The sequence below is a fragment of the Mandrillus leucophaeus genome, unplaced genomic scaffold (assembly GCF_000951045.1).
Source record: "Mandrillus leucophaeus isolate KB7577 unplaced genomic scaffold, Mleu.le_1.0 Scaffold407, whole genome shotgun sequence".
NCBI classification, from domain to species: domain Eukaryota; kingdom Metazoa; phylum Chordata; class Mammalia; order Primates; family Cercopithecidae; genus Mandrillus; species Mandrillus leucophaeus.
The window spans coordinates 539,275-558,273 of NW_012104332.1; the positions used below are offsets into that span (position 1 = coordinate 539,275).

At 37.7% G+C, this 18,999-nt stretch overlaps 1 protein-coding gene across 1 annotated transcript in view; it reads right to left on the reverse strand.

Moving 5' to 3' along the window:
* ARSB (arylsulfatase B) overlaps window positions 1-18,999 on the reverse strand; it is a 193,613-nt gene that overhangs the window by 164,658 nt on the left and 9,956 nt on the right. The window contains exons 3-4 of the mRNA XM_011992211.1: window positions 16,639-16,829; window positions 7,798-8,005 (exon numbers count right to left, since the gene is read on the reverse strand). Coding sequence (XP_011847601.1) covers window positions 7,798-8,005; window positions 16,639-16,829 — 399 coding nt within the window. The remainder of the gene's footprint in view (window positions 1-7,797; window positions 8,006-16,638; window positions 16,830-18,999) is intronic.

Here is an 18,999-nt window from a genome sequence, read left to right on the forward strand (position 1 = left end):
CATATAAATGGCAAACAGGTATACGAAAGGTGCTCAATATGATTGGCTATCAGAGAAATGCCAATCAAAACTGCAGTGAGATATCATCTCACTCCAGTTAAAATGGCTTTTATCCAAAAGACAGGTAATAACGAATTTGGTGAGGATGTGGAGAAAAGGGTACTTTCATATAGTGTTGGGAATGTAAGTTAGTACAGCCACTATGGAGAACAGTTTGAAGGTTTCTCAGAAAACTAAAAACAAAACAACCATATGATCCAGTAATCCCACTCCTAGGTATCTATCCGAAAGCAAGAAAATCAGTATACCAAAGATATACCTGCACTGCCATGTTTTATTGCAGCACTATTCACAATAGCCAAGATTTGAAAACAATGTAACTGTCCATCAACAGATGAATGGATAAAGAAAATGTGCTACATATACACAGTGGAGTACTATTCAGCCACATAAAAGAATGAGATCCAAACATGTGCAACAGCATGGAGGGAACTGGAGGTCACTATATTAAGTGAAATAAGCCAAGCACAGAAAGACGAACACCCCATATTCTCACTCATTTGTAAGAGCTAAAAATTAAAACAATTGAACTCATAGAGACAGAGAATAGAAGGATAGTTACCAGAGGCTGGAAAGGGTAGTGGGGTGAGGGTAGGGGGGAAGTGAGTATGGTTAATGGATACACAAATATACTTAGATAGAATGAATAAGATCTAGTATTTAATAACACAATAGGGTGACTACAGTTAACAATAATATATTGTACATTTAAAAATAACCAAAAGAGTATAACTGGAATGTTTGTAACACAAAGAAATGATAAATGCTGGAGGGCATAGATATCCCTGTTACCCAGATATGATTATTATGCATTGTATGCCTGTATCAAGATATCTCATGTACCCCATAAATATATATATATATATACCTACTATATACCCATAAAAATAAAAAATAGAAATAAAAAAACAAACCCAGAATAGTATGTGTGTAATGAGAAAGACAACATTTGTTAACAGTGGTATTAATCACACACTGCAGAAAAAATGGCATGAATCAATCAAGGTTGCGATTTACATGCAGTAAGAACATGGAAAGCAGAATAATTAAATTTAAGTTTTCCTCATCAGCTTTTTGAAGAGTCTATTTCTAGAAATAGGTGCATTTACCTGAAATGAAAACTACCTAGGAGAGGTTGAACTTCAAACCCAGCTGGTTTCCAGCTGCCATATATATATTCCTCCTAGTGAGGAGGATATATGTATAAACATAAATATTGTCAAATTTAAATAACTACATATATTCCTTGTAAGGTAGATTCCCAAAGTTTGAATAAGAGTTACCTTAGCTCAGAGGTTCTCAAATTTCTGTGTACAAAAGAATCACCTGAAGTCCTGTTAAAAATGGAGATTTTTGGGTCTCGGTCCCTGGGTTTCCAATTCAGCTGAGTTGTGATAGAGTCTGACAAACTGAATTTTTAAGATTGTGGTGAAATTCACATTACATAAAATTAGCCATTTTAAAGTATCCAATTCAGTGACATTTAGAACATTCACAATGTTGTGCAGCCATCACTTTGAAAATTGCATTTTTAACAAATGCTCTACTGCTGCAGGTGGTCCCCAGACAGCGCACTGAGAATAACTACACTAAGATGATGGGTAGAGGTGGCAAGGAATGAAAAGCCTCATGGATTTCTCTCAGATTATAACAGAAATGTTTAAAAGTTAGCTTTATCAAACATCAAAATCTAAAAATTATGCCTTTGCCTATGCCTTCACCAAATATAATCTGACACCAAGAAGCCAGATTATTTTCATGGTTTCCTGTACTAATGGACTCAACATTTATTGATGTGAATGCAACCAGTATTCTTATCCTTATAAAGAAGTGCAGGGCTAAGTGAAGTCAAGTGAGAGAAGTGGGAAAAAATGCATCACTGCTCTGTGATTCGGTAGTCCGGGTCCTTGGCTTATAATTACATTATTATAGGACATTATTAATTTCAACTTCAGGAAATGAAATTGTCAATAAACACAGAAAGTCTCTGGAGAAAGAAATGCAAATTAGGTTTCTCCTTATATTCAAACTCTCATCTACTTGTAAGTAAAACTAATTAGTCTGGTAAGGGTTAATATAGGCTGGGCATGGTGGCTCACGACTGTAATCCCAGCACTCTGAGAGGCTGAGGTGGGTGGATCATCTGAGGTCAGGAGTTCGAGACCAGTCTGGCCAACATGGTGAAACCTTGTCTCTACTAAAAATACAAACATTAGCTGGGCATGGTGGTGCATGCCTGTAATCCCAGCTATTTGGGAGGTCGAGGCAGGAGAATCACTTGAACCCGGGAGGCAGCGATTGCAGCAAGCCAAGATCGTGCTACTGTACTCCAGCCTGGGTGACAGAGCAAGACACCGTCTCAAAAACAAACAAACAAACAAACAGTTAATGTAGATATACAATGGCTGCATTAAGATGTTGAGGTCAATCACTGTTTTCTCTTCAGGGTTGCAGAATCGGTTTTCCTAGTTTTAACTTATGACCTAGTTACTCAAGGGTTGGCTCTAACTTTAACTCTTTTTACTCCAGGTCAGATTCCTGTGTAGGTTCCTGGAATTTAGCAGCTACAAAGATCAGCCATGGTGACAAAAGCATCCAGATAAAAATGGTGTCTTCGTAACAGCCACTAGTGCTGCTTCTCTGAACTACTACCCTGCTAAAACAACAAACACAGAACAAGATGAAACCCCATCACAACATAAGAAACCAAGATGGACAGACAGCTTATAATGCCAGAATCTTGGAGACATGTCCATAAACTACAAGACCAAAGAGGCTGGGCTGAGAAAACAAGAACTGGCCCACCCTGCTTTGCCTCATGACACAAAGCCCTCCACCTAGCTTAAGAGAGGCAGGAAGACAGCCCGAGAAGGGACGGCACTAATTTAAGCAGAGGAGAATTATTACCTCCTCTACTTCTATGTGCTTAGAGATCACAACTCCCAGAAGACAATAGGCCGGAAAAGAGAAGGTCTGGCAGTGCTGGCACATTGTATCCCCAAAAATAAAGCTGTGAAAATGTGGAGATAGGAAGAGTCTGGGGTTCTTTTAGCCTGTCAAAGAGTTAGGGTGCCAAAAGAGAAGAAACTGTAACTAGGTGGATCAGGTTCAGTAGAGTAGAACACTTAATGCCTATATGCCACCAGGAACTCTGTGAGGTGTATGCATCAACCTGACCTCAAGCTGCAGATTTCAGAAGGAATCAACCAGGGAACAGTGACTGGAGGCCACAAGATGGCCACACATTCTGTGTGTGCAGATCCTTCACCACTATACTCCGAGGAAGAGCATCTAGCTGGCAATGACTTCCTACAAAAATAAAGATTTTAGAGAAGTTCTATTCAGAAAGGTTTAGGAAAAGGATGGGTCCTGTGAACACAAATGTAGAAATGCAGTACAGTGGGATGATATAAAAGTAAAAGAAAATGAGATGCAAAAAGACAACTGATTCGGGTAATTGGGTTTTGACCTCAAGTAGATTTTGGTTTGAATTCTGGATTTTTCAGTTGTTAGCTGTGTGACCTTGGGCTAATCACTTAATTTCTTTAAGCGGCTCACATCAATAATCCTAGCACTTTGGGAGTCTGAGGTGGGAGGATCACTTGAGCCCAGGAGTTTGAGACCAGTGTGGGCAACATAGCAAGATCCTATCTTTATTATTTTATTTTATTTTTCAAAAAGAAGTTTCGATTTCTTCATTGGTAAAAGGGGATCAAGAAACCATTTACTATCTCACAGGGTTACGCTGAGGTTTAATGCTTATTAAATAGTGGTCACTACTATACTAACAAGCTTGGAAGAAAAGGGTACTGATTGAAACAGAGACAGCACTACAAAAAAACTAAAAATACAATCAACAATAATCTATGTTGGAGACATTAAAGTGTAGAATTAAAATTGCAAACGTGTCTAAACTGGTAATGCAGAAGAGTTCCAAAGGCTGAGAAAAATGACCAAAAAAATGAAAAGGATGAGAGAAAAGCTGAATCAGGGATTCAATATAGTAATTAAAGATATTTTTGAGACATAAATCAAGTAGAACAAAAGCAATAAACTAAAATATGAACAAGGAAAACCTCCTGGAGTGAATAATCATCTCAGCATGCAGTTCCAGGGCTCACTATATTTCAGGCAAAATTAATTTCAAAACATTTTAAACACACACACCTAGATATAATTCAGCGAAAAATGTAAACTATGGAAATAATTTTTAAAATGCCTCCACAAAAGGCTTCAGGGACCAGCTAAACAGAAAGATCTTTCCAACATTCTGTAAACTATTCCAGAGCACAGGAAAAAAATGGAAAAACTAACCACACTATTTTACGAAGTGAGTACAACCAAGACAACAAAACCTGACACAAAAAAGAAACCACTAACTCCACTTTCACTTCTGAATTGATGCAAATATCCTAAATGAAACCCTAGCAAACTGAATTCATCAGTATAATAAAAATACATACAATCAAGTTGGATTTAACCTAACAAAGCAAAGATGATCCAAGATTAAGATATCTATTAATACAGTATCAAAATATAAGACAACCCTATTTTAAGCTGATCCCCATTTTCTCAGTGAGAAGTTCCAAATATTATTACTACCAGCTTGAATAAATATAGATGTTTATGAAATAGTCAACTATCTGTTTGAAAGTACAATTATACATACATATTTGTAATCATATAATGAAGGAAATATTTATCTTAAAATATTTTTTCATTCTCTAATATCATGAAAAAAATTGTATTCCACCTCTTCCCATGAACTCTTCTTCCTGTCTTTCTTTCCTTCTTTTGAAACATGGTCTTGCTCTGTTACCCAGGCTGGAGTGCAGTGGCGCAATCTCAGCTCACTGCAGCCTCAACCTCCTGGGCTCAAGCAATCCTCCCGCCTCAGCCCCTCCAGTAGCTGGGACTACAGGCATATGCCACCACACCTTGCTAAGTTTTGTATTTTTTGTAGAGACAAGGTTTCACCATGTTTCCCAGGCTGGTGTTGAACTCCTGAACTCAAGTAATCTGCCTGCCTTGGCCTCCCAAAGTGTTGGGATCACAAGGATGAGCCACCAAACCCAGCCTCCTATGCATTCTTGATGGGAATGTTATTACCAAAGCCACTTGGAGATATTTAATACAGTCTTCCAGAACTAGCATCTTCACTTCTGTCTGCGCACATTTAAGCCTAGGTACAATACATTAATCCATATATACTTTCACTTCAGAAAATCATTTGTTCTGAAATTGTATAACTGTGATCTCTAGAACAAAGACTTGTTTTATAAACTTATGACTTCCAATTCTTGCAACAATGAGGTCATTTCCCAGGAATAATTTTACTACATCCGTGTTAAATGTCCTAGCATCTTTTTTTAAATTGATTCTTTCTAGTAACTTCTCTAGGCATTCAAAACCAGCACTAATCAAAATGCTATACCAGGATATTCAAAATAAATTAAATTGAGAATGACTCTCAGAATCCGAGAGATCGTGTAAGGATTGAAATAGGTCTCCCTTTTTTTTTTCTGAAGGGTAAGTTTTGGGAGAAAAACAAATTTTAACCTTTTTTACAGCAGGACATACTTAGAAAATTATGGTATTTGGATAGCACCCACGCGAGTGAACAAGGCTGCTCAGGGTAGATGCTATTCCAGCCCTGCCCAGGCTCCTCAGTAGATCAATATTGCAGCACACCATATGGAAAGCTCTGCTATATCATGAGATCCTATGAGACCACTGAGATCACCAGCTGGGAGGCAGGATACTGTAGTGGAGCCAGGCTCTGCCTGGCTGCGTGAACTGGGGCAAGTTACTTATGCTCTTTGTGCTTCAGTTCTCACATCTGCAACATGGGACAATAATAGTTCTCAGAGAATTCATTATCATGAGGATTCACTGAACTAATTCGCAGGAAGCACTTAGAACTGCGTCCCACACATAGTAACTGCTCCACAAATGCCACATTCAATAACTATGCCTGATTGAAGGCAAAACAAAACAACTCGTAAAACAACAAAACCACAAAAGTATGAGTAGAACACCAAGATGAATTCCTCAACATGTCACCTCACCCCTACATGGTTACTCTACAGTAAAACTCACCAGATGACAAACCTGACCTCGTACTTGAAGTTTCCATCAAATTGTTAGACTCCAGCCAAGAATCTCTAGGGATTTGAGAAAACCAAACCACTCTCATTAAAGACAGACTAGAACAAAGATATAAACAAACTGAAAAAAAAAAAAGAACTCAAAAGGAAGAGAGATAATGTTGGCAATATCAGCAAACTTTAAAAAAATATATACATACATATATATACACACATAACACACATATAAAAGTAATGGTTAAGAGCACAGGCTTTGGGGAAACAAGTTATGACGTCTATAAATTAAAAACAGAACTCTACAAAAAAGGAATTATCAGAAAATGCAAAAGAGTTGCTGGTAATTAATAGACATGGCAGTTGAAATAAATTCAATAGAAAGCTTACGAAACAATAAGGTTTCCCAAATAGAAGAAGAAAAATAAAGAAAACAGGAGACGGGGAAAAAAAGACTAAGAAAAATTAGAGGACTGACCTAGTAATCAAATAATAGGAGTTCTGTACAGAAAAAATAGGGGAAGGTGGGATGGAGGGCCACACAATTCCAAAATAAAACATACAAGAAAATTCCCTATAACAAAAGGATCTGCATTTTCAGATTCAAAGTGTTCTCTGAGTACTCAGCATGATGAATAAATGACGATCTACAATCAAAGCACAACACAGTAAAATTTTAGAAAACCATTTCTAATAAGAGGGGGAAGTTGCATATGTAACAGATTAGGAATCAGAATGGCATTGCCATAATGAAAGTGATTTTCAAAAGTAATCTTTGAGATTATGAGTTTTATTTCTCCCTTCTTTTCTAATTTATCTACAATAACATATATAACTTTTATTGTCAGAAAAAAAAAATTTTTTTTGAGACAGAGTCTCGCTCTATTGCCCAGGCTGGAGTGCAGTGGCACAGTTTCGGCTCACTGCAACCTCTATCGCCTGGGTTCAAGCAGTTCTCCTGTCTCAGCCTCCTGAGTAGCTAGGACTACAGGCACTCACCACCACGCCTGGCTAATTTTTGTATTTTTAGTAGAGATGGGGTTTCACCATATTGGTCAGGCTGGTCTCGAACTCCTGACCTCAGGTGATCCACCCACCATGGTCTCACAAAGTGCTGGGATTACAGGCATGAGCCACCGTGTCTGGCCCCCAAAACAATTTTAATACAAAAAAAAAAAATCTAAACTTGGAGACACTTGCGTAGATTTAGATGGCTCCATTATTTATCTGTCTTCATAATGTCACAATCTGTCTCTTTGCAATGATACAGAGACCCTTCTAGTTGGCAGGAGTTGTGGCCATAGAAGATGTCTGGGTTGTAGAGAGAGCTAACAAGCCACTCTAGGGATTCACTACCCAGCAGCCCTGTATATGAGTGATATCCACTCATACGTACTCAGTTAGTGAACATGTGTTTTCAAGCCACAGCCCCAGAATATTTTGATATCTGAGGGAAAGGGGGAAGCCCATCACTCTTTTTCCTTAGATCCATCTTTCCATCCACTATTATCATGTCTCCACTATTGCAGTTTGCATTTATTTAAATAAGGCAATGCTAACTGCTCCAATTTGTCTTCATTCCACCTATCGAATACCATCTCTTTGCCAAGAGATGATTTCCTATTAACAGACTTACCTGTAGAAAAGATGAACACCGTGTTGTTCCAGAGCCCACTGCTTTTTAAGGCTGCAGTGACATTTCCTACTGCTTCATCCATAAGGGACACCATTCCTGCATAGTGATGCCTGTTCTTGTCTTGGATAAAGTCATATGGCTTTAGGTATTCCTCAGGGACCTGAAGGGGCTCATGCACAGACTGGAGAGCAAGGTAGAGAAACAGAGGCTGGAAAGAAAGTTTGTGCAAATCAGTTAAGAGGACATGGAAGCATTAAATATAGAAGGATAAGACAGTTCAGATTTATGCATTAATAAAAATAATATCAAGGCAACCTACAGAAAGGATTGAAAATATTTGTGAATCACATATATGATAAGGGACTCATCTCCAAAATATATAAAGAACCCCTTACAACTCAATGAAAAAAGACAACTCAACTACAAAATGGGTAAAGAATCTGAATAGCAATTTCTCCAGAGAGGATATACAAAGGCAATAAACACATGTAAAGACAGTCAACATCATCAGTCATTATTAAGATGCAAATTAAAACCACAATGAAGTAACACTTCACATCTGCTAGGATGGTGATAATTTAAAAATGGAAAAGAACAAGTATTGTTGAGGATATGGAGAAATTGGAACTGTCACTCATTACTAGCAGGAATGTAAAATGGCACACATAGCCACTTTGAAGAAACATTTTGGCAGTTCCTGAAATTGCAAAACATAGAGTTACCATACGACCCAGTATTTCCATTCCTAGAGAAATCAAAGCATACATCCACCCAAAAACTTGCATGAATGTTCATTGCAACATTATTCATAATAGCCAAAGAGTAGAAACAACACAAACATCTATCAATTGATGAATGGAAAAACAAAATATGGTATATTTTCAGCAACATACAGCAATAAATAAAGTATTCTTATATACTACAACATAGATAAACCTTGAAAACATTATACTAAGTGAAATGAATCAATCATAAAAGTCCTCATATTATACAATTTCATTTACATGAAATGTCCAGAAATATAGGCAAATCTATAGAGACAGAGAGTGGTTGCCTGGGGCTGTAGGAAATTGTCGGGGAGAGGAATGGTGAGTGATTGCTAACAGGTACAAGGTTTTTTTCAGGGGATAATGAAAATGTTTTAAACTTAGATTGTGGTCATGGTTGCATAACTCTGAAAATTTACTAATGAATTGTATCTTTAAATGAGTGTATTTTATGGTATGTAAATTTTGTCTCAATAAAGATATTAAAAAACATAACAAAAGACACAAGACAAAAAATTGGAAATAAAAGCCAGAGTCCCAGAACGGCCTCAATGGATCTAATCCAAACAAATAATAATATCAGTAATGGCAACCACATATTAAATGTTGTCTACATACTAGACAGTATGATAATAATTTACATATTCTCTCTCATTTAATGAAACCACCCTATGTTATAGCAATTTTACAGATGAGTTAACTGAGGCTTAGAAAGGTTATATGTGTGATTTGTCCAACTCCACATTAATTGAAGAGCAATTTCCTATTGGAAAAACTCACTATTACGATATGGATGTGTACCAATAGATGCTTTAGCTTTTTGCTTTAGCTGAAAATAAGCCCTCATCTTTTAGAAGAGGTTTAGTATATTTAAAAAATATATTTTATGAGAAAAAAAGTGAACACCATGCCTTGTTAGTTTTTGATGCAGGACCAAACATAAGACCAGTTTAATTCCTGAAACTAAGAAGTATGACACACGGATTCTATTTTACCACTTACATCAATTTGCAACATTTAGCATTAGTGGTATTCCAGGTCAGCTTCTGCGTTTTAATGAGCCTTTCTGAAGGCATTCTCTTCATAGTGCTCCTACAGAATTCTTTAATGAGTTGAAAATCCTCAAAGAGACAACAACTAGTTTAACCCAAAAATAAACATATAATTCTGTTAAAGTATCTGAGGCATTTAAATCTCATAAATGAATGAAAATGGTTAGAAACAGACTTTGGGGGGTGCTCGTATTTCATTCTTCACTGTTGACAAGTTGCTTTAAATTTTATATTACACATCCTTGTAATGCAGAAAGGAGTATCCATACATAGAGCTCAAATAGACTCCCCAAAAGTTTACTTATTGTTCAGGTCTTTGGAACTCAGAAATACGTTTTCCCTACACTCAAAAAGTTAAAAATAGCTGCTAAATATCAAAGTCATTGCTTTAAAACCTATTAAACTAAGGAGGCAGGTGATGAAATGAAAATGATGATAATGTAGAACCCGTACTTCCATTACTTCCATGGGGAAACATTCCAAATACCCACTCCAAAAGTCCATTCTATAACCTCTGACACCATTTCAGTTCTGCCTCTGCTTCCCCTCGACACACACACCTTCTACTCCAGCTGCATGGTCATGCTGAAGCGTCTATGTTCGTGTAGACCATGGTGCAGGACATCCCAACAGACGCCTTGCCTGGGGGTGCTGAAGTTCCCAGTTGCGACGTCCGGAAGGAAGAACGTGCAGGTGCATCGCTGACCTGACAGTGCAGTATGGGTCTGCTCTGGGTACTGCTATCTGGGTCTTCAGCACTAGACTGAGCCAACTACAGCCACCAGCCAAGGTCCAGATGGGGATAGGATTAAAAATCAGAAAGCTACAACAATTTGCAGCCCACAGAAAGTTTTAAAAAATCGGGAAATATCACATCAATCTGTTTTTATATAAAAAAATTTTGGGTGAAAATCAGAATTTCTGACTACTCCATCTGGTAACAAAAGGCTGGAGTGTGAGAAACAGAGGCCCCATCCTCCTCAAGTGCAAACACCAGATTTTGTGACTTTGATCTGGACTCTTAACAGTCGCAGGGAGTAGGGGATACAGTGGGGAGAGAGGGAGCCCACAGCTTAAGGAGAAAATGTTCTTACCCAGGTCATCAGCAGCAACATGGCAACCGCCTGGTGAAGGAGAGAAAGGGCAAAGAGGGCAGTAGATTCCCAGCCAGCAATTGATTACTAAAGGCAATGGCTGGGAAGGAGGACAGGGGAGTTCCTGAAACAATGACAAGGGAAAAAAAGATTTTGGGACCATTATTAAAGGTTCTTATAAACATTCAGTATGGAAATCATTCTATTTACTTTGTTAAATATGGCAAAAAATAATCTGAAAATCTTTCCCATAATTATTCCTTAGTAGCTAAAGACATGACCATCACTTTTATAAAAGAATATAAATTTTCAGGAACCTCTAAATTATGTCAAGGGGAAAATTAAGTCCTGGAGACTGTGTCACATAGCATGTTTGCAACCTCTGTTTCTTAGATTATAGAGTAACTCTCTTCCTTGTTGCTCTTGTTCTGTAAATGACTAGGAAAGACCAGAGACCAGACTCCTCCCCTTCTTACTGAAGATCTTTGTTATAAATTAACCACCTCCTTTATTGTCCTGTACCTAACTCAGACCAGATGACTTAAAAAACACCATGACTGTTACATCTTCAGTGTGGAATGTTAAACATACCTTTCCCAAAAGAAAAATACCACCTTGACTAATCAGAGCATAGTAACTATGCAGTAAGCCTTACACAAAAAGATGTTGACATTCTTTTAAGCTCCTCTAAACGTTGTCTATGTAAGTGATGTGATTTGTCTGTGTCCCCACCCAAATCTCATCTTGAATTGTAGTTCCCATAATCCCCATGTGTCATGGGAGGGACCCAGTGGGAGTTAATTGAATCATGGGGGTGGTTACCCCCATACTGTTCTCGTGATAGTGAATAAGTTCTCAAAAGATCTGCTGGTTTTATAAGGCACTTTCCCCCCTTTGCTTGGCATTTCTCTCTCCTGCTGCCATGTGAAGAAGGACTTGTTTGCTTCCCCTTCCACCACCACTGTTAAGTTTCCTGAGGCCTCCCCAGCCATGTGGAATTGTGAGTCAATTAAACCTCTTTCCTTTATAAATTACCCAGTCTCAGGCAGTTTTTTTTGTTTTTTTTTGTTTTTTCTTGCAAAAACCCTCAGCTCACTGGAGGGCCAGTGGAACTCAGGCAGTACTTTATAACAGCATGAGAATGGACTAATACAGTAAGAAATCCCAAACTTCTACACTTTGAAACACAGACTTCCATTCTTTGGAATCTGTGCTTCCCAAGAGGCCATCCTTAAACTCTGTACTTGAATAAACTCTCTTTAAACTAGATTCTGATCCTTTTGATTATTTTAAGTTGACACTCTTGAGGGGTTAAAAATAAGAAACTATACCAGTCCATATCAGTAGTATAGCCCATTTCAAGAGGTCAGGACTGATGCACATTTTAGATATTTCCATTCCATACTACAAAAACTAAAGTTTCAACACTCAGAAGGTGAACTTTATTCATGAAATATTATAACCTATTCCCCGACAGTGGTAAATTTGAACTATTTCTATACTATTTTTAAATTGAAAAAAGAGAAAGAGTAGTGTTTTTAATACTATATGGTAGCTTAGTGGAAAGAATTAACTGGGGCTCCAAGGTTCTCCAGTCACAGTGAGGACCCCACCTGCAGCCACTAGTCCTGGGACCCTGCCTGTGAACAGCTGTGGTCAATTTTCCCATTCCTGCCAACCAGAGCTCGGCTCACTGTCAGCCTAAAGCCAGCAGCTGCCATCACTGGAGCCTGAACTCTCCACTGCTTTTTCTTAGGTCCAGACCCCTGTTCTGATCAACTGTCACAGTTGCTGCCTTTGCACCAACCCTACCTATAACCCTTTCCAATGTCTTAGGAATGTGAAATGAAATCCTAGGCATGATATCATTATTAAATATCTAAGTACTACATAAAAGCAAGATATTATCACCTAAAGCTATTAGCATATTCATGTTTGAGATACTGGGGGTTCTTTTCCCTTTCTTATTTATGCCATATGGTTCCTAAGATATATACTGTAAATATCCTCACCACGCTAAGAAAACTTATTTCAGTGAGGATGAAAGTCTTATTTTTGTTTCTTTAGTGTATTTGCCTAATTTAAAGTATAAATGAAAAAAAGCATATGATAGGTTTTGAAATTATTTTTCTTTGACTTCTAAATTAAGACATTTCTTTTCCAAATTGTGTCACGGAAAAGTAAGAGTCTTCCACTAGAAATTAACATTTTCTTTAAGAAGCTTCTAGTATATTAGGAGTATAAAATAACATTTGCTTCCATTCTGCAAAGTGCTGAGGTGGAGGTGTTTTGTTTTGTTTTTCTTTCTTGAGACAATCTTGCTCTGTCACCCAGGCTGGAGTTCAGTGGCATGAGCTTGGCTCACCGCAACTCTGCCTCCCGGGTTCAAGCGATTCTCCTGCCTCAGCCTCCTGAGTAGCTGGGATTACAGGTGCATGCCACCACGCCCGGCTAATTTTTGTATTTTTAGTAGACACGGGGTTTAACCATGTTGATCAGGCTGGTCTCGAACTCCTGATCTCATGATCCACCCGCCTCGGCCTCCCAAAGTGCTGGGATTACAGGCATGAGCCAGCGCGCCCGGCTGAGGGGGGACTGTTTTTAAAAGAAAGATATTTTATGAATATGTTGCTTTCAGTCTGTGTCACTAGTATGGGGAATTATCCTGCTGAAAAAGAGAAAGGACATTCCTTCTTAATACATGTGAAATGGTGATTAGCAGTACCTTCCTGAGTCCAGCATCAGCAACTGTGTTTCAGTTATGAACTACCTCCAAATGCTTTTACCCCTCAAGTGCTTTTTAAAATAGGCACAATTTTAAGTTAGTCTGTGGATTCTGCATGTGCCTTTCTTTAATGATTTTTATCTTAGAATAAGTTCTTTATGCTGCAATCTATATACAGTACCTGAGAAATCAGCCCAGAATTAGATTCAACATCGGGATAAAATCATGAAAAGTGCAGCTCCTCAAACTGGTGAGTTGCATCATTTTATACAGAATTGAAAATGTAAACATGTATTAGCTGTCTTAAACACTCTTGGGTTACAGCTTGACTATTGATTGTTTCATTCACTTATGTCTATGATTGAAATTTTCCTTTGAGGATACTGGGAATGCTGGATACTGCTACAGCATGTTTCAGACACGACAAGAAAATGACCATCCTCTCCTCTGGCAATTTCCAGTTACCTATGAACAGCGGCTATGCTAATAACACTCCTTCCGTGGCTAGCAAGCTCTTAGGGCTTCCTATTGTCGTCAGTTCCGTGCTTTCCCCACCACCCTAGTTAAGAGAGCCCACCCACAAAGATGTATTATTTCACTCGAGTTGCTTTCTCTTATCTGTTTAATGTTATGGAACCCTGTGAGATAATATTCTATTGTTCTTTAGTAGGAATGAATTTGTATTGTGGGCAGATTACAATTATTGCATGATTAAGGTATAGCAGATTGTGAACCTGTAATGGGTAGCTGGCTTCTGCTTGCCTCTCCATATTTGAGAGGAATGTCCTGAATGACCCATCCCAGAATGGCTCTCACTGCACCAGGCATCAGTGATGACTGCACATTAGAATCACTGGTAGGAGCCAGGGAGGAGGAATAATGAAACACCAATGACTGGGTCCAACCTCAGAGCAATGAATCACAATATTTGGCATCAGTAGTTTTTATAAGTTTCCCAGCTGATTCTAATATATGGTCAGGACTGAAATCATTAAGGTGAATCATGAGCTGGGACTCAGAATCTCTGGTCTTGGATATTAGCTGTGAACTAGGGAGGCTGATTAAGTACATGAGGTCTGGAGTCAGAGACCATGAGTTTAAATTCTGATTCTGACTCTCAATAGCTTTGTGACCTTGAACAAGTTACTTAACTTCTCTAAGCCAGTTTGCTTATGTGTAAAATGGTGGCTCCCTCAAAGAATAATACACAGTTAAGGCTTTACCTTGTTAAGTGTTAAGGTGCATCCATAAAATGTCAAACATATAGAAGAAAACTGAGGATTTAAGCCAATTACCTAGCAACTGTTTTTCCAATTATCTGAATATTTGTTTAGATTTAGATTTAAAATCTGTGTATTTCCACATATTTGAGAGAATGTTCCCATTTCTTCGTGTCTCACAGAAAGCAACGTTGCTTCAAGATACCAGCATAAGACAGTGATAGCCAGAAAAGTGGGACACACCTGAGGACGGACACCTCTTTCTGTGTTTTCACTTCTGCATATGCAGATTTTTTAATGAATGTCAGGAGTTGTATAACATTTGATAGTGTGTAAATATAATTTGAAGTTCAAGGTAAAGTTGTCTTCTGAAAGATTTTACCTTAGTTGTGGAAGTCAAATAAGGATGCCAGCAATCTGGCATTTAACTCATCCAGAGAAGATTTCCAGTACTGAGCTCAAGTAGGCAGAAACAGAAAAGGGAATCAGCAGCCACAAACCAAATCCAAACAGGTATGTAAACCGGAATCCACACGGTGATCATCTTACAGTTTAGATATCTGACCCGCCTCCAAACCTCATGTTTAAATTTGATCCCCAGTGGGAGTCTAACAGGAGGTGTCTGGGTCATGGAGGTGGATCCCCTCACGAATGGCTTCATGCCATCTTTGCAGTTATGAGTAAGTCCTCACTGTATTAGTACCTGAGAGGGCTGGTTGTTAGAAAAAGCCTGGTCTCTCTCTCTCTCTCTCTCTCTCTCTCCTCTCCTCTCCTGGCATGTGATCTGCACACGCCAGCTCAACCTCACCTTCCATTATGAGTGGAAGCTTCCTGAAACCCTCACCCAGAAGCAAACGCTGGTGCCACACTTCTTGTAGAGTCTGCAGCACCACGGGCCAAATAAACCTCTTCTCTTTACAAATTACCCAGCCTCAGCTATTCCTTTATAGCAACACAAACAGACTAAGACAGACCTGCACCAAGGACCTCCAGGCATTGTCAAAGAGGCAAAGTACAGGGAATTGGAAGAACCAGGGAGCAATGCATATTCTATAATTTGTCGTGTCAGGGTCCCACTGAAGTATTATTTTTATGGGTGTTCTTAATGAGCCCAGTGTCTGACAATACAAATATTTGTTCCCATTTCAAAAGCATGTATAAGCTAAATTCAGAGAACTTAGCTTAAACTTTACCTCATGAAGTTAACTCTAGGTTAATAAAATAATCATAATAATAAGATTATTCATGATATACACAATAGCATCAGTGTAGCAAATGTGAAAAATAAGCTCATCGATGTACCAGGTATATGGATTAGAAGACCCAATATTGTTAAGACATCCATTCTCCCCAAGTTGTTCTATAGATTCAAATATAAATCCAAGCAGACACTTTGGGGAGGGGAGAGCTGGTAAACAGAAACTGACTAGATGATTCTAAAATTAACATGGAAATGCAAAAGACCTACAATAGCAAAATATTCGTGTAGGAAGGAAGTACAAGGTTAGAGGACCTGCCCTGATCCCAAAATTTATGGATCCTTTAACCAAAAGTTTGTCATAATAAAGCCTCATCTTCTACCCAAGCCAATCATTTTAAAGTCATTTTATTAATTACTCACAGCGCATGCACATAATATACCAAAATTTTTAAACTACATTTCTCTTGAAATACTACCAACATAGTATTCCTCAAAGCGTGATCTGGGGGCCACTCTTAAGAATCACCTTTTAAGAGTTTCTCTAAAATGCTGATGTACAGATTTCTCCCACGCCTAATAAATCACACTCTAGAGGTGGGCTCCAGGAATCTTCATTTTTAACAAGCTTCCTAGGCTGATTCTGGGGTATTGTATAATTTGTAAAGGACTTCCCCAGAATTCATTAGACTTTTCCCTAAACAACAATGGCCTTTTCCTACATTTGTCTGAAAAGACATTAGCGTAACAAGATTTTGCTATCAGTAAATAGAAGCACAACTTACCTTCTCTGGTGGATGGTTAGTTATGAGGGCTGTAGCCCTTTTGGTGAATATGTTTGTTGAATACATATTTTTATATCCTGTTGCAACTTCTTCGCCATCTCGAAAATCAAGAGCACATCGTGTGACATTCAGAGCATCAATTAATGTACAGCGCTCATGGGAATAATAATCTTCACTACCCAGGAGATATCCTGCAAGAATGGAAGACAAAAATAGTCAGCATAGCATAAAACTTGTTAAACAAACTAATGTTTCAGCATTTAATTGCCTAATGCAATTGATTACCCGTGACGAGGCTAATCAAATGACAAGGCTAATCAGCACCATTTCTCAACATGTCTGTATCTGGTAGCAGAAGGCATTAAAACATTACTGTATAAAAACTCAAATCTATTCCTCATTCACCTTTAGAATATAGGCTCTATTATGTAACACTAACAGTTTTTTGTTTTTTTTTTTTTAAATCAGAGTTGAAATTCAGTAAGGGTGATAAAATCTTCAAAGCTATATAATGGTAAAAATAATGTGTCATTAATGTGACTTGTTACAGGTTTTTACTCTAAGGTGATCACATAAATGAGTGCAGGATTCAAATAACCTTTGTTGTTACTGATGTTGCAAGACTGGCTTCAAGGTTATTTACAGAAGTGGGTCTAGGAAGAGTCATCTTTAGTCAGATGCTGACACCCACTGGTGAAAGATACAAACCTTTCCTAATAGAGGATCTCTAGATGTAACAGAGTCAACAGATCAAACTAAAGTGAGCACTGAAATAAGATTTTTCTACCTATAATGATTTCAATTTTGCCCCAGATTTAAATGGCCTATCCCATAATTTCGACTTCACATGGAAGAAAATGGGTTTTCTCAACTAATAGTTGTTTCTGCAAATGTTCCATATTTTCTATATTTTAAAATATTACATTTCTCTATTTTAAAGTATTAAAATAAGCTGTGCTACATATGATTCCATTTGTATTAAATGTCCATAACATGTAAATCTATACAGACAGAAAGTAGATTAGTGGTTGCCTAGGGCTGGAAAGACTAGGGGGAAATGGGGAGTGACTGCTAAGGTGGATGAGTTTCTTTTTTGGGGGTGATAAAAATGTTCTACAATTGGATCGCCATGATAGTGGCACAACCTTCTGAATTTATTAAGAATCACTGAATTGTACACTTTAATTGGGCGAATTGTATGATATGTGAATTATACTTCGATGAAGTTATTAAAAAGAAATATGATTTGCTAGACTCTTGGCTATCTCCTGACATATACTGCTTATTAACCTTAAAATGAGGATGATAAAGTTGACCTAGCTCTTTCCTCAGTCCTGAACTTTCCCTATAATGACAATTAAAAGCTTTATATACTTTATATGATAAATCAATTCATTTTAAATTAAACTGTCCTTTTCTATGACCCAATAAAATTCAAGATCTTGAATACAATTAATACTTTGGTCTTAACTTTTATAAGCCAATCTTTTCTCCTATGTATATAATGGAAAAGGAAATACAAAGTACTTGTTAATTAATGTGTAACAGAGAAAGAAATGTATCCATAAAAATAATTTCAGCCCTTGTATGGGTGATTAGAATGTCAAAACACTGGAGGTCTATTTAAGATTTTTAATAACTACTGGGCATTAAAGCTTGAGGAAATCATTTCAGGTTCTTTAACTGTAAGTGTGAGCTGCTTTCTATCAGTTGGCAGAACATAGGACAGATATACTTGATTAGCAAAGGCATGAACTACAAATATTTAAAAGATAATACAGATAGGAGAAATCCAGAAATAAAACTATTCAAATACTTGGCAAAACTAATACCAAGCAACCATGTGACAATCACATGAAGCTTTTCATCATAACAGTGATTCATAAATTTGAACTTCAATACTGAGCCTAAAGATGACAGCATCCTGTTCTTTGGGGGAAAAAAATAGACAATGCTTCTTGAACAACCAAATCTTCTCTGATGCTTTATTTACCAGCTGCATTGAGATATAATTCACATACCACACAAGTCACTCATTTAAGGTGTAAAAGACATTGGTTTCTAGTGTATTCACAGGGTTGTGCAACTATCCCACCATCATCTGATGTTTAGCAAAACAGCTGAGATGTAACAGTGGTAAGAGCTATGTGGTCATCATAACCTTCTTGGCTGCAAGACTCCCTTCAAATGAATTTGGGGTGTGTGTTCATCTAAATCCAGGTTAGGTTTCTTAATTCTCATAAAAGGAAGGATATCAATCAAAACTGCTCAACTACATGGAAACTGAACAACCTGCTCCTGAATGACTACTGGGTACATAACGAAATGAAGGCAGAAATAAAGATGTTCTTTGAAACCAAT